Source organism: Plecotus auritus (assembly GCF_963455305.1).
Source record: "Plecotus auritus genome assembly, chromosome: 7".
In the NCBI taxonomy this organism is placed as follows: Eukaryota; Metazoa; Chordata; class Mammalia; order Chiroptera; family Vespertilionidae; genus Plecotus; species Plecotus auritus.
In genome coordinates this window covers 4,352,341-4,367,261 of record NC_137774.1, presented here as the reverse complement: position 1 = coordinate 4,367,261, position 14,921 = coordinate 4,352,341, and the positions used below count along the sequence as shown (strand labels likewise).

General features: G+C 58.6%; 1 protein-coding gene across 3 annotated transcripts in view; it reads left to right on the top strand.

Moving 5' to 3' along the window:
• Positions 1 to 2,079: 2,079 nt before the first annotated feature.
• The window catches only part of CD300A (CD300a molecule), a 14,182-nt gene continuing 1,340 nt past the window's right edge, over positions 2,080 to 14,921 (top strand). Inside the window, exons 1-6 of one of the 3 annotated variants that reach the window (XM_080682797.1) lie at positions 2,080 to 2,544; positions 6,349 to 6,693; positions 9,216 to 9,369; positions 12,380 to 12,474; positions 14,018 to 14,055; positions 14,697 to 14,804. In XM_080682797.1, coding sequence (XP_080538923.1) covers positions 2,484 to 2,544; positions 6,349 to 6,693; positions 9,216 to 9,369; positions 12,380 to 12,474; positions 14,018 to 14,055; positions 14,697 to 14,804 — 801 coding nt within the window. In that variant the 5' untranslated portion in view covers positions 2,080 to 2,483. The remainder of the gene's footprint in view (positions 2,545 to 6,348; positions 6,694 to 9,215; positions 9,370 to 12,379; positions 12,475 to 14,017; positions 14,056 to 14,696; positions 14,805 to 14,921) is intronic. The other 2 variants (XM_080682799.1, XM_080682798.1) reach the window with 2 other exon arrangements.

The window sequence follows — 14,921 nt, the reverse complement described above, 5'->3', positions numbered from 1 at the left end:
CTCACGCACAGCTTCCTCTTCCTCTCCATCTGCACCACAGCGCACCCAGGAAGGAGCAGGAGGGAGAGCGTGTCACAGGCCATCGGCCCCGCTGGTTGTGGACTGTGGGGTTACAGATGCGGGCATGCTGGGGCAGCTTCCCCAGAGGTGGGCAGGAGGGTGGGGCCTGGGCAGTGCCAGAGTGCAGCAGAGGGGCAGGCCGGCCCAATGAGGCAGGGAAGGCGATGCTGGTCTCACCCAGGCTCCTGAGCCAGGGAAACCAGTACTGTGTCCCCCTCCCTGCCGCCCCTCCCCTGCTGCTTCTCATGCTGTCGTCCATTTGCCTCATGGATTGCACAGTCATTCATCCCCGAGTCATGTCCATTCAACCACGACCAAAGCACCTGGGGGGTGGGAGGCATCAGCAACAGCTCAAGCAGCTGCCAAGCCCTTCTCACAGCGGCCTCATCGCGTGGCCCCTCCCACCCTCGCTGGGGGCGGGGCACAGCCTCTCCACCTTCAGGCCCCACTTGAGCCCCTCACTCAGAGCGAATAGGGAGCCGGGGATTGCCCGGGAGAGAGGGCAGCTCTAACCTGCGCTACCCTGCAGAGTGCGGTTCTGCTGAGAAGTCCACAACTCAGTCACCCCCAGATCTTTTCTGGGGCTCCCACAGTTTGCAGGACTCAAAGCTGCTGCAAGTCTGCCCGGAGCTCCCACAGGGCACCAGCAACACCCTCCCCACTGGACCCCGAAGGCTTGGGTCCACACTGGGAAGAGGACCCAACCCAGTGAGAGGCCTTGTGGTTGCGGGACCCCCCTCCCCCCGAGAAAGGGGGCTCAGGCCTGGGGCTCATGTCTGCCCGTGGTTAGTAGGGAGTAGCAGCAAGGGGGCCACTTCTGTATTTTTCTGACATCATGTGGTAACCTGACATCATCTCATCTCTTCCTTAGGGTTTGTGGACAGGTGGGGTGAGCAGGATGCGTGTGGTGGGGACCAGTTCCCCCGCCCCTTTCTCTCCTCCGACTCGGATCCCATAGATGACATGTAGAGCCTACTTCTCACCATCGCATCCTGTTTTCCTGTTGCTTTTCATTAAAGATGTACTCCCTGGGAAATGCCTAAGCCTTTACCTCCCGTCTGAGTATTTTCCCAATTTTTATACTGTTTATTCCCACAGATTAGCTATCACCATCGACATTTACAGGAGCCCCGGGTTTTGTTCAAGGTCACCCCGGAGGTGATGGATGAGCCACAGGAGAACCCAGCCTCCTGCTTCTCAGTCCTGGGCGTCCCCCTTTCACCGTGACAGTCGCCACCGCAGCCAGGCCTTTCCGTGGTTGAATTGCAAAGTATGCATTTTGGGGAAACGTACGCGTGTTGGACAAGTAAGCACCAGAGGTGACGGGGCTCCTTTGTTTCCCGTCCAGCTCCGGTCTTCGCAGTGTTCGCGGGTCTGTGCCTGCATCGTTCTAGAAATCTTCCCGCTTCCTACCAAGCTGTCCGTGGAACCTTCCAGAAGGAGAGCCAGCGAGGCTCCTTGGTTCCCTTGCACTCCCCGGGGGAAGGTGATGGGGCCAGAAGGGCTTGCTGTGTCCCCGCTGTGTCCTGCCCTGAGCTGGGTCCAGCGGGGGCCGCGCAGGGTGAAAGGTCACAGCCTGAGGACCTGCCGGTTACGTTGAGGCCACGTTTCCAAGACGAGACAGCATTCAGGGACTCTGAGGTCGTTGTGCCAACTTGGGGGTCAGGGCCTGGGGCCTGGAGCTCCCCAGCCCAGCCGGCCTGGCTCAGTGGTTGAGCGTCAACCTAGGAACCAGGAGGAATCGGTTCGATTCCCGGTCGGGGCACATGCCTGGGTTGCAGGCTCAGTCTCCAGTGTGAAGTGTGCAGGAGGCAGCCGACTGATTCTCTCCCATCATTGATGTTTCTCTCTCTCCCTCTCCCTTCCTCTCGGAAATCAATAAAAAAAAATATTTATTTATTTATTTTTATTTTTTTAAATTTAATATATATATATATTTTAAAAAGACAGAGAGCTCCCCAGGTGGCCTTACTGTGGGTGCTGCCCGGGGCTCCTCCCCCGGTCTCAGCCGGACCACATGACGAGGAAACGGGCTGGGGAATTACTGGGCCCCACTAGGAGGAAACCTGGCCCTGCAGTCTTGGGGGATGTGAGAGGGGAGACGCAGGCCTGTGAGCTGCGAAGTGGGGCGGGGGAAGGTGGGGTGTCCTCCCTGCAAGAGTGTAGAGAACCTGCGGCTCCGGGATTAAGTGGGGGCGGGCCCGGTTCTGGGGCGTCTCAGCCAGCCGCCCAGCCTCTGCTCCCTCGGAGCCCTCCATTTCCTGACCAGCTCTAGGAACAAAACCTACAGAAGCTGAACAAGGAAGCAGCCACACACAGAAAAACAGAAGTGGGGGCTGGGGGCCCGGCCCTCCCCGTGAGGAGGACAGAAGCCGTGGGTCCAGCAGGCCGGGCGCCGTGCCCGTGACCTCAGAGGCGCAGAGATGACCCCGCAGGGCCGGGCGTCCAGGCTGCGGGCAGCCCTGCTGCTGCTCTGGGTCCCAGGTGAGGGGCTGGGGCAGGGTGGGCGGGAGGAGGGCGGAAGGCAGGGCTGTGGAGGTGTGCCCCGAGCACCCCCAGCCCAGCTCCCTGAGCTCAGGATGGGCGCGCTCACTTCACCGGGTAAGATGGACAGACGGAAGGACCGCACTCCTGGTCTGACCTCTTGGACATCCTAGGTGGGCATGGGGCCGAGGGGCAGTGCGGAGGGAGGCTTTTTGGGAGGTTGAGAGGCAGGGCACAGCGGGGGTAGGGGTGGAGAGTGGCCTCCCTGTGCACCCCAGGGGCTGGGTTCCCGGGCTCCAGGGTGTGGAGGATGTGGGGGGCTGGCAGGAGCAGGCCTGGTCTCAGGGATGTGGAGGTGAGCAGGCAGGGCCCCTTGAGAGGACAGGGCCTGAGGGCCGGCAGGGAGAGGGGGGCCTAGAGGCCAGGCTGTGGGCAAGCCGGGAGGGGGAGACCTTCTCCAGGGAGAAGGCCCCTCCCAGCCCCCCCACCGTTACCCTCTGTGCCCCTCAGTCAGCCTGCAGCCCTGAGGCTTAGCCTAGGATAGCTGCGATCTCTGTGGCTGCTCTGCTCCGAAACGGCAGGCTTTCCTGCATTCCGTCTGCTAACCAGCTGTCTGTAGGAAAGCGAAAGCGATGGCTTTCTGTGAATTCACTTGGAAACTGTCAGCCTCTCACCACCGTCTGTCCCCTGAGCCTCCCGGGTCCTGGTGTTTCCACGGGATCTGCTGGCACCGAGAGCTCGCAGCTCCTCCCTGATGCCAGCTCCTCCCTCGCTTTCTCTCTGTCATCACGATGCTAAAGCCCGGGAGGAGGCGGCCGGGTCACCCCCGCCTTCCCTGACCAGCACAGGCGTCCAGTGTGTCCCACTGAGTCTGAACAAGGCGTCCGCTTGCGTCTGTCTATGAAGCATTTAAAATCAACAGCAACAGGCGGAGCTTTTCCTTTATCTGTGGAGACGATTCTACTTTTCTCCTTTGAACGATGAAGGGGGTGCATCACGTGGAGATGTGGCCAAACGTTCGTCCCCACATGTCACGCTGACCTCGGGAAAAGACGGGGAGGTCTTCTGTGTCTGTGCTCCCTGCGAATGCGCCAGCGCAGCGCGAGCGGCTGCTGGAAAGCTTGAGAGAAGTAACTTGGGAAACTGTCTGGGTTGCTCCTTTTTTTAAAAACACATTTTAAAAATTGATTTGAGAGCGAGAGAGAGAGAGAGAGAGAGAGAGAGAGAGAGAGAACACATAAGAACAAGCACAAAGGGAAGTCAGACACTGGAGACAGACGGACAGACAGGGTTGGGTGTTGTGAGTGGGGGTGCTGGGGTGACCCAGATCAGAGAGGGGGGCCAGGACCCCGGCAGAGAGAGAGAGGACAGGGAGAGGACCACTGAGGAGGGGGAGGGACTAGATCTCGGACGCGGGGACCAGGATTGTGGTCCTGGAGGATGGGGGATGGGGGATGGAGGAGCAGGAGCATGGTCCTGGAGCATGGGGGATGGAGGATAGGGGATGGGGAAGCAAGAGCGTGGTCCTGGAGGATGGGGGATGGGGAAGCAGGAGCGTGGTCCTGGAGGATGGGGGATGGGGGATGGAGGATGGGGGATAGGGGATGGGGGATGGGGGAGCAGGAGCGTGGTCCTGGAGGATGGGGGATGGGGGATGGAGGATGGGGGATAGGGGATGGGGGATGGGGGAGCAGGAGCGTGGTCCTGGAGGATGGGGGATGGGGGATGGAGGATGGGGGATAGGGGATGGGGGATGGGGGAGCAGGAGCGTGGTCCTGGAGGATGGGGGATGGGGGATGGAGGATGGGGGAGCAGGAGCATGGTCCTGGAGGATGGGGGATGGGGGATGGGGGAGCAAGAGCGTGGTCCTGGAGGATGGGGGATGGGGGATGGGGGATGGGGGAGCAGGAGCGAGGTCCTGGAGGATGGGGGATGGGGGATGGGGGATGGGGGAGCAGGAGCGTGGTCCTGGAGGATGGGGGATGGGGGATGGAGGATGGGGGAGCAGGAGCGAGGTCCTGGAGGATGGGGGTGGGGGATGGGGGATGGGGGATGGGGGAGCAGGAGCGAGGTCCTGGAGGATGGGGGTGGGGGATGGGGGATGGGGGATGGGGGAGCAGGAGCGAGGTCCTGGAGGATGGGGGTGGGGGATGGGGGATGGGGGATGGGGGAGCAGGAGCGAGGTCCTGGAGGATGGGGGATGGGGGATGGGGGATGGGGGATGGGGGAGCAGGAGCGAGGTCCTGGAGGATGGGGGATGGGGGATGGAGGATGGGGGATGGGGGAGCAGGAGCGAGGTCCTGGAGGATGGGGGTGGGGGATGGGGGATGGCGGAGCAGGAGCATGGTCCTGGAGGATGGGGGTGGGGGATGGGGGATGGCGGAGCAGGAGCATGGTCCTGGAGGATGGGGGATGGGGGATGGGGGAGCAAGAGCGTGGTCCTGGAGGATGGGGGTGGGGGATGGGGGATGGGGGAGCAGGAGCATGGTCCTGGAGGATGGGGGATGGGGGATGGGGGAGCAAGAGCGTGGTCCTGGAGGATGGGGGATGGGGGATGGGGGATGGGGGAGCAGGAGCGAGGTCCTGGAGGATGGGGGATGGGGGATGGGGGATGGGGGAGCAGGAGCGTGGTCCTGGAGGATGGGGGATGGGGGATGGAGGATGGGGGAGCAGGAGCGAGGTCCTAGAGGATGGGGGATGGGGGATGGGGGATGGGGGAGCAGGAAAGAGGTCCTGGAGGATGGGGGATGGGGGATGGGGGAGCAGGAGCGAGGTCCTGGAGGATGGGGGATGGGGCATGGGGGATGGGGGAGCAGGAGAGTGGTCCTGGAGGATGGGGGATGGGGCATGGGGGAGCAGGAGGGCTGCGGCAGACCTGTAGTCACAAGGCCCTTGGTCTGCGGCAGTTTTAGAGACCGGTGTTTTTCTAGAAAATCACACGTTCACCCAGGTTGCACATTTGTTGTTGAGAATTTCTGCGATGCACCATCTTCATTCTCCCCGTTCTCTCCGTATCTGTGGTCATTTTCTCTTTTCATCTCTTCATTGGCTAGACAAGGGTTCTCTGTTTTCATTAGACTGAATCACATGAAATTTCTGGTTTTTGAGTCAAAAACGGTTGGATATCAGCAGTTTCACATGGTTCAAGCCAATGTTATTTCCCAGGCATATTACACCCACTCTCTCACTCAGTGCCCCAGGGCAACGTGAGGCCTCACACCTGTCACCACTTCCCAGAGGAGGCGCGGGAAGCTCAGAGAGGTTAAGTAACTTGCCCCAGCACACACAGCTGACATGTCATAGAGCTGAGACATAGACCCGATGCTCCTGACGCCCTTTTCACTTCGCTGGCGCAATCATTAGTGAGCATCTCAGTAAGCGTGTCCCCCTCCCCTTGACCCCCCTCTCCCCCACCCCAACAAGGCTTGGGAAGGCCTCAGCAGGCCACTGGCTCACCCAGGCCATGGGAGAGGGACTGACAGGAGCTTGTGGTCAGGGCACCGTGGATGGAGCTGCGATGGGGTGGGGGAGGGCACATGCTGAAAAATTACTTGAGGGGTTGGGGGAGAGCAGGGTGCTGGGGGCGGTTTGGAAGAGGAGGCCCCTGGTAGTGAGGGGGGCAGGGCAGCAAGAAAGGAGGTTGGGGTCTGGAGGAAGGGGCTGCTGCCATCAAAATATTGGGGTGCTAGAAAGGGGAGGACCCTCAAGATGTGATCTGGCTGATGGGAGCGGGAGACCTATGGGGTGACCCCAGGGCGCCCCTGGCCCATCTGGTAAGAACCGGGACTGGGCTGTGTCTTCCAGGCTGTTTGTCTCTGAACTGCACCAGGCGCGTGAGGGGCGCCGTGGGGGGATCGCTGAGCGTGCAGTGTTGGTACGAGAAGGAGTACAAGGAACATAGCAAATACTGGTGCAAAAGCCCATGTTTCACACCACTGTGGAAGAAGATTGTGGAGACCACAGAGTCAGAGAGAGAAGTGAAGAACGGCCACGTGTCCATCAGGGACCACCCAGCAAACCTCACCTTCACAGTGACCTTGGAGAGCCTCACAGAGGGCGATGAAGGCAGATACTGGTGTGGGATCGATACACCATGGAGAGAAAAACTTATAGACCTCACCTTCCCGGTTGAGGTGTCTGTGTCCCCAGGTGAGCCGCACACACCCTCCCCTTGTCCTGCCTGAAGAGTCTCAGGTCTGAATAGCTGAGGCAGGAATCAGATCAGAGACTCGGAGCAAACTATGAGTGTGTAAGTGAGTGTGTGTGTGTGTGTGTGTGTGTGTGTGTGTAGAGAGAGAGACTCTGTGTGTGTGTGTGTGTGTGTGTGTGTGTGTGTGTGTGTGTGTAGAGAGAGAGAGACTGTGTGTGTATGGGGTGTGTGTGTGTATGGGGGTGTGTGTGAGTGTAGAGAGAGACTGTGTGTGAGTGTGTGTGTGTGTATGTGTAGAGAGAGACTGTGTGTGTGTGTGGAGAGAGAGAGAGAGACTGTGAGTGTGTGTGTAGAGAGAGAGAGAGACTGTGTGTGTGTAGAGAGAGAGACTGTGTGTAAGTGTGTGTGTGAGTGTAGAGAAAGACTCTGTGTGTGAGTGTGTGTGTGTATAGAGAGAGACTGTGTGTGAGTGTGTGTGTGTGTGTAGAGAGAAGACTCTGTGTGTGAGTGTGTGTATGTGAAGAGAGAGACTATGTGTGTGAGTGTGTGTATGTGTGTGAGTGTGTGTGTGTAGAGAGAGACTGTGTGTGTGTAGAGAGAGAGACTGTGTGTGTGTACAGAGACTCTGTGTGTGAGTGTGTGTGTGAGTGTGTGTGTGTATAGAGAGAGACTCTGTGTGTGAGTATGTGTGTGTAGAGAGAGAGACTGTGTATGTGTGTAGAGAGAAGACTCTGTGTGTGAGTGTGTGTGTGAAGAGACTATGTGTATGAGTGTGTGTATGTGTGTGTGAGTGTGTGTGTGTAGAGAGAGACTGTGTGTGTAGAGAGACTGTGTGTGAGTGTGTGTGTGTAGAAAGAGACTCTGTGTGTGAGTGTGTGTGTGAGTGTGTGTGTGTATAGAGAGAGACTCTGTGTATGAGTGTGTGTGTGTGTGTGAGTGAGTGTGTGTGAGTGAGTGTGTGTGTGTATGTGAGTGTGTGTGAGTGTGTATGAGTGTGAGTGTGTGTATGTGAGTGAGTGTGTGAGTGTGTGTGTGTGAATGAGTGTGTGTGTAGAGAGACTATGTGTGAGTGTGTGTGTGTATGTGAGTGAGTGTGAGTGTGTGTGTGTGTGTGTGAATGAGTGTGTGTGTGTAGAAAGAGACTGTGTGTGTGTGAGTGTGTGTGTAGAGAGAGACTATGTGTGTGTGTGTAGAGAGACTGTGTGTATGTGTGAGAGTGTGTGTGTATGTGTGTATGTGAGTGTGTGTGTATGGGTGTGTATGTGAGTGTGTGTGAGAGTGTGTATGGGTGTGTATGTGAGTGTGTAAGTGTGTGAGTGAGTGTGTGAGTGAGTGTGTGTGTACGTGAGTATGTGTGTGTATGAGTGTGAGTGTGTATGTGTGAGTGTGTGTGTGAGTGTGTGTGTGAGTGTGTGTATGGGTGTGTATTTGAGTGTGTATGTGAGTGAGTGTGTATGGGTGTGTGTGAGTGTGTGTGTGTAGAGAGACTCTGTGTGAGTGTGTGTGTGAGTGTGTGTATGGGTGTGGGTGTGGAGAGAGACTGTATGTGGGTGTGTGTGTGTGTATGGGTGTGTATGTGTGTGTGTATGTGTGATGTGTGTGAGTGTATGTGAGTGTGTGATGTGTGTGAGCGTATGAGTGTGTGTATGTGTGATGTGTGTGAGCGTATGGATGTGTGTATGTGAGTGTGTGTGTGAGTGTGTGTATGTGTGATGTGTGTGAGCGTATGTGAGTGTATGTGAGTGTGTGTGTGAGTGTGTGTATGGGTGTGGGTGTGCGGAGAGAGAGAGACTGGGAGGCTTCCTGTAGAAGCTGCCGCTGTGCTCAGTCTGAGGGATGGGAAGGCGCTTGTCAGGCGAAGGGGTGGCTGAGAGAGCAGAGTGCGGAGGAGAGAGAGGGAGGAAAGAGAGGGAGGAGAGGAGAGGGAGGAGAGGAGAGGGAGGAGGGGAGAGGGAGGAGGGAGGAGGGGAGAGGGAGGAGAGGAGAGGGAGGAGGGAGAGGGAGGAGGGAGAAGGGGAGAGGGAGGAGGGGAGAGGGAGGAGGGAGGAGGGGAGAGGGAGGAGAGAGAGGGAGGAGAGGAGAGGAGACGCCGGGTCAGCCCCGCGGAAGCCCAGACCCGCGTGGGGGAAGGCTGGGGCTGAAGGTGTGAGCGAGCCGGAGCTCCAACAATGGTGTGGCAGACTCCAGGGAAGCAGACAGCCCTGGCGGGCAGCAGCAGCACGTGGCAGTGGCCAAGGGGGCGAGACAGGGTGTGGGGTGACTTAGGGCCCCTCTGGAGGACTGTGACCTCCGGGGCAGGATGGAATCGGGGCTGTTGGGGGAGGTACAGCATCCTGTAAGGAATGCTCGCTTGCCTGGGGCAGGACGGTCCTGGGAGGCTTGGGCCTTGGGGGGGGGTGCAGGGAGCGGGGGGGGGGGGGGGGGGGGGGGGGGGACATGCGGTGTGAAGTCCCGCCTAAAAGGCCTGGCCAGTGGTGGAGTCAGGAGAGAGCCCTGGGCCTGATTCGTGTTTCTGCACCAGCACCAACCTCCACGCCAACTACAAGTGCAAGTACCACTACAGCCGCGACCTCCACAGTCACAGCCCAAACTCCAACTGTGTCCACAGCCCCGGCAGTGAATGTCACCCACCGCAAGGACAGCCAGGACGGCGCCCAGCCGAGCCCGGACCACGGGTAAGGCGCCCTAGTCCTGGGGTCCGGGGAGGGGGGCCTTCTCCTCGGGGGAGCGCAGGGCGCCACCCCCTTCCCGGGCGTGTGGCCCTGGGTGTGTGTGTTGGGAGGAGGTGGGGTCACGCCCCTCCTGGGGGAACCTCTGGCTCCCTTTGCGCGGGGCCCAGGCCGGGAGCCACAGGCCGTCTCTCCTGGCTGGGGCTGCCGTGCCCACGCTGGGCCCGCCTTGGGGTCTGAGCGAAGCTGGAGGGGGAGACGCTGGGGGGAGGAGGGACGGTAACGTTGAGGGAGAGCAGCTGTTTTAGCCCCGCACGGGCTGATACCTTCCCTGAGGGCCCTCCGCGCCTCACTATGACCTCCCATCACCGCTCCCACTTTGCAGATGAGCAAACCGAGGCTGGAGAGGTGAAGGGATTTGCGGGTCCTGTGGCCACACGCGGGCTGGGCTTCCAGCACAGGCTTCTGGGATTCCGAAGCCGTGGGTTCTTTTCTTCCTTCTAAACTAGTGATCCGGGACCTCTCTGAGGGTCACGTGCCCCAGGAGGATCCGACAACATATGTAGACTTCCCAGGAACATGCAAGCTGTCCCAAACCACGTCTGGGGCTCACAGACACCCGGGGCCCTGTGATTCAGTCCCGGCCCTGACGCCCGGCGTTGGCGCAGACCCCACAGGTCAGGGGCTCCGTCCCATATGACTGCCCGCCGTCAGGTGTCAGGCCCGGGGGGGGGGGGGGATCCCCAGGCCATCGCACTCTGACTCACTGGCTACACATGTGGGGGTTCCCATAACCCCTTGGCTTTGACCATCGGTAGATGGCTGGCAGAATGCCAGAAAGCGCTATACTTATGGTAACCGTTGGACCCTAAGGGATAAAGGTGGGGACCAGCCGAATGAAGAGACACGGAGGGTGAGGCCTGGGAGGGCTCTGAATGCAGGGCTTCCCGCCCTCCCAGCGGCGTGGGCCGCACCCCTCCCGAACTCGATGTGTTTAAGGACCGGAAGCTCCTCCGAGCGCTGGCTGCAGGGTTTTTATTTGGGTTTCATCACATAGACCGATGGGTTGAATCACCGACCACACGATTGAACTCATTCCCAACCTCCCTGAGGGGCAGGGGGCTCAGAACCCCAAATCTCTAATCACGTGGTTGCTCCTTCTGGTGACCAGCTCCCATCCTGAGTCACCTCATCTCTTAGCATAATCTCGGGGGTGCTGCAAGGCGTGTGTGGGTAACCAGAGAAATCCCCAGGGTGTGGCGCCTCCCTCCCAGGATCCAGGGGCAAAGGCCAGTCTGATGACAGGCCTTCCACCAGCTTCCTGCCCACCCCGCTGACCATCTTAACGCCAGGCAGGTGAGATTCTGGTCCCAGACACAGCGCTTCCAGAAACTGACTCTGCACATGCGCCCATGGGGGGCAGGGCTAGGTTTCGTGAGGCTTGAAGCCTCGGTGAGTTGGGGAGAAGGGAGGTGCATCTTTTTTTAAAAAAATATATTTTATTGATATTTTACAGAGAGGAAGGGAGAGGGATAGAGAGTTAGAAACATCAATGAGAGAGAAACATCGATCAGCTGCCTCCTGCACACCCCCCATTGGGGATGTGCCCGCAACCAAGGTACGTGCCCTTGACCGGAATCGAACCTGGGACCTTTCAGTCCGCAGGCCAATGCTCTATCCACTGAGCCAAACCGGTTTCAGCAGGGGAGGTGCATCTTTAAGAAAAAGACTAGGACGTTATGAATGCCAAAGGGGGATGAAAGAAGGGGCCCAAGCCAGTGAGGGGCTGAACCCTAACGCGTGTCAGTAAGTCTGTACGCGTGCGCAGGGGCGGAGCTACGAGGTGATTTTTTGCAGCGATATTTGTGATTGCAAAAGCTGGGGAAGCCCTCACCGGTGTGGCTCAGTGGATAGAGCATCAGCCTGCGGACTCAAGGGTCCCAGGTTTGATTCCGGTCAAGGGCATGTACCTTGGTTGCGGGCACATCCCCAATGGGGGGTGTGCAGGAGGCAGCTGATCGATGTTTCTCTCTCATCGATGTTTCCAACTCTCTCTCCCTCTCCCTTCCTCTCTGTAAAAAATCAATAAAAAATATATTAAAAAAAAAAAAAAAAGCTGGGGAAATGCCCCCCAAGAGGGACACGTTAAATGAACGATGGTCCATCCATGGGGCAGTGGAATACTATGCAGCTGTGAAAAGGGGCGAGGGCCTTTCATACGTACTGACACAGGAAGAACTCCAGGATGGGTTGTCTTTTGTTGTTTGTTTGTGGTTTTCGCCCTCATCCTCTCAGAGCCCAAGATGTATTTGTTAAGTATAAACTAGTGTTTACTGTGCCTCCCGGGTGTGAAAAAGGGAGGAAAATAACACACATTCGTGTTTCCTTGTATCTGAATGAAGAGCCTCCGGAAGGTCCTCAAGTATACAGTGGGTGGGGTCGGGGGAACTGGGTAGATGAGGGGAGGTGGAGAAAGGAGGGGTTCTGCTGTTTGTTTTAAATATATTTCTATTGCCCTGACTGGTTTGGCTCAGTGGATAGAGCGTCGGCCTGCGGACTGAAGGGTCCCAGGTTCGATTCCGGTCAAGGGCATGTACCTTGGTTGTGGGCACATCCCCAGTAGGAGGTGTGCAGGAGGCAGCTGATCGATGTTTCTCTCTCATCGATGTTTCTAACTCTCTTCCCGCTCCCTTCCTCTCTGTAAAAAATCAATAAAATATATTAAAAATATATATATATATTTCTATTGATCTCAGAGAGGAAGGGAGAGGGAGAGAGACAGAAACATCCATGATGAGAGAGAACCCTCCATCGGCTGCCTCCTGCACGCCCCCAACTGGGGATCGAGCCCACAACCCAGGCCTGTGCCCTGATGGGGAATCGAACCACAACCTCCTGGTTCACAGGCTGACACTCAACCCCTGAGCCAGGCTGTGACCTTATCTGTGTATTGAAACAAAGGTGGGCGGCCAGATCCCCGTCCCACCCCCCACTGCCCGCCCTTGCCCCCCTGCAGGGTCCCTGTGCTGCTCATTTTGTTAGCACTTCTGCTGCTTCTCCTGGCGGGGGCCTCACTGCTGGCCTGGAGAATGGTGCGGAGGCGGGTCAAAGGTGAGTTGGCTCCCTGGCCCCTGTGCCCCCAGCCCAGGGTGGGCATGGAGCGTATGCCCTCAGGCTGCATACCCGGGTGACCCTAGAGCCGGTGACCCTGGTGTGGTGCATGCAGGCTGTGGGAGGCGGCCCCGAGGAGGCCTCTCCCGAGCCTGGCGCTCAGTCAGTAGGTGCTCAATAAACACGTGGGAGTGAGTTAAATGAGAACGGACGACGGCCAACAGTCAGCTGTAGGATGCAGACGTCTGCCTGAGGGCAAGTGGGGGGGGCGGGGGAGGGGGGTGCTCTCTCCACGGCTGCAGCCCTAACTGGGAGCAGGTAAATGCTGGGGCAGGTTCAGGGGACACTGCCTTACCTGCTCTCCTCAAGCCCGTCCACCCGCCCATGGCCCAGCCTCTCCCGCAGCATGGCCGGCTGGGCCTTTAGGAGTGGAATGGGTGTTAGCCACTTCCTCTTCCCCGAGCAGGGGTGGGGTGGGGTGGGGGGTGGGTGGGAGAGAAGCGGGGGTTCCCAGCCTGGACTGTCTCAGATCTGTGGTGTCAGCATCCCCAGCAATGCCCTTTCACCTAGAAAAGTTCTTTAAAAAAAGGGATCTGTGATTGTTGTAGAAAATGCAAAAGTAAGTAAAAGCACAGAGGAGGAAATAAGTTCCGGTCAGAAATAAAAACTGAAACTCCCACCCCCCAGAGAAGAGAAACCACCCGCGTTTGGGGTACGCCCTTCCAGTCTTTTCTCCATGCCTATTTGTACACGTTTCTTAAAATGTTGTGTCATACCATTATTCCTCTTCTAAGCCTATTGCACTCATTCATTCATTGGTGCATTCACACACTCACTCACACACATGCACACACATTCACACACTCTCTCACACACACTCACACATTCACACACTCTCTCACACACTCACACACACTCACATTCACACACTCACACACTCATTCACATACACAGACTCTCACACACTCTTTCACTCACTCTCATTCACACATTCACACTCACTCTCTGACATACTCACTCACTCATTCACAGACTCACTCACACACTCATTCATACACTCACACACATGGCAAAGCTGTCCTGAGCACCTACTGTGCGCCAGGCCCTGTGCTGGGTGCCGGGTCACTGCGTTACGAGGGTAGAGTGGGCCCCACATCCAGCGGGTTACCTCCGAGCTTCCTCAGCGCAGCCTTCTGTCCCCATCGGTGCTCCCATCTCTTCCCGCCTGCCCTTTCTGTCCCCCACTCCGCCCCCCCCCCATCAGAAGGCCGCCCCGCTGAGGGGGAGGGTGGCGCGGAGCCTGCGCGCAGCACCTGGGACCGAATGTGTTCACACCTGCTTGTTCGTGCACGCATTCACTCATCCCCTCAGCCGCATTCCCCCCTCCACAAACCCTTGAGGCCAGGCGCACTGCAGATCTGAGGCCGTCGACGGGTCCCCAGGGCTGAAGTGTGTAGGCAAAGGCCTTTCTCAGATGGGTCATGGGAGCCGCGTCCCTGCCTTGTTCTGGGACAAACCTCCCCCCTCCCCCTTGTCTCTGTAGCTGGTGGGAATCCGGAGCCCCTCCAGAACCCCTGTCAGGTAAGAAAGGCTACCAGGTCCAGGCTGGGATGGCTCAGTGGATAGAGCATCGGCCTGCGGACCGAAGGGTCCCAGGTTCGATTCTGGTCAAAGCCATGTACCTTAGTTAGGGGCTCCTCCCCAGCCCGGGCCCTGGTCGGGGGGCAGGGCCGCGTGCAGGAGCCAACCAATCAATGTTTCTCTCACATCGACGTTTCTCTCTGTCTTTCCCTCTCTCCTCCACTCTCTCTAAAAAGCAATGGAAAATATCCTCGGGGGAGGATTAGCCACAACAAAGAAAGGAAGGCCACCGGGAGGGTGGCAGGTGGCGGGGCACACAGGGGTGGGGGCTGGACCGTCCCGTTGGCTAGTGGAGATCTGGGGGGACCATCGATGCAAGGAGTGGGGTGCTTGCCCCGAGCAGGAAGAACCATGCCTGGGAGCCCTGGCCAGTCTGCCCCCCACTCCAGGGAAAGGGGAACGAGGGAGGCTCGGCCAGCCTGGACCGACCAGGGGAGCACTTGCCCAGAGAGGACCCGCGTGGGGGTGGGAGGCGGGGCGGGAAGGCGGGCCCCGAGCACGCGGGGAGGGGATGTCTGCAGAGAAGGGCCCTGGGCGCTCCGTGGCCAGCCGCCCAGCCCCGCGCCTCGTGCCCACCCCAGGCCGCCCCGCAGAGTGAGCCCTGCTATGCCAACCTGGAGCTGCAGACGAGGCCCCGTCGGGGAGAGCCCGAGCACCCGTGGCGGGAGGAGGTGGAATACAGCATGGTGGTGAGTACCAGGCCCGCTCCTGGCAGGGCACCGGGCTATGCCAGAGGCCCCACCTGGGGGTGGCCGCAGGCAGACAGGGAAGGGACCCCGTGTCTCTTTAAGACGGAGCCACACAGA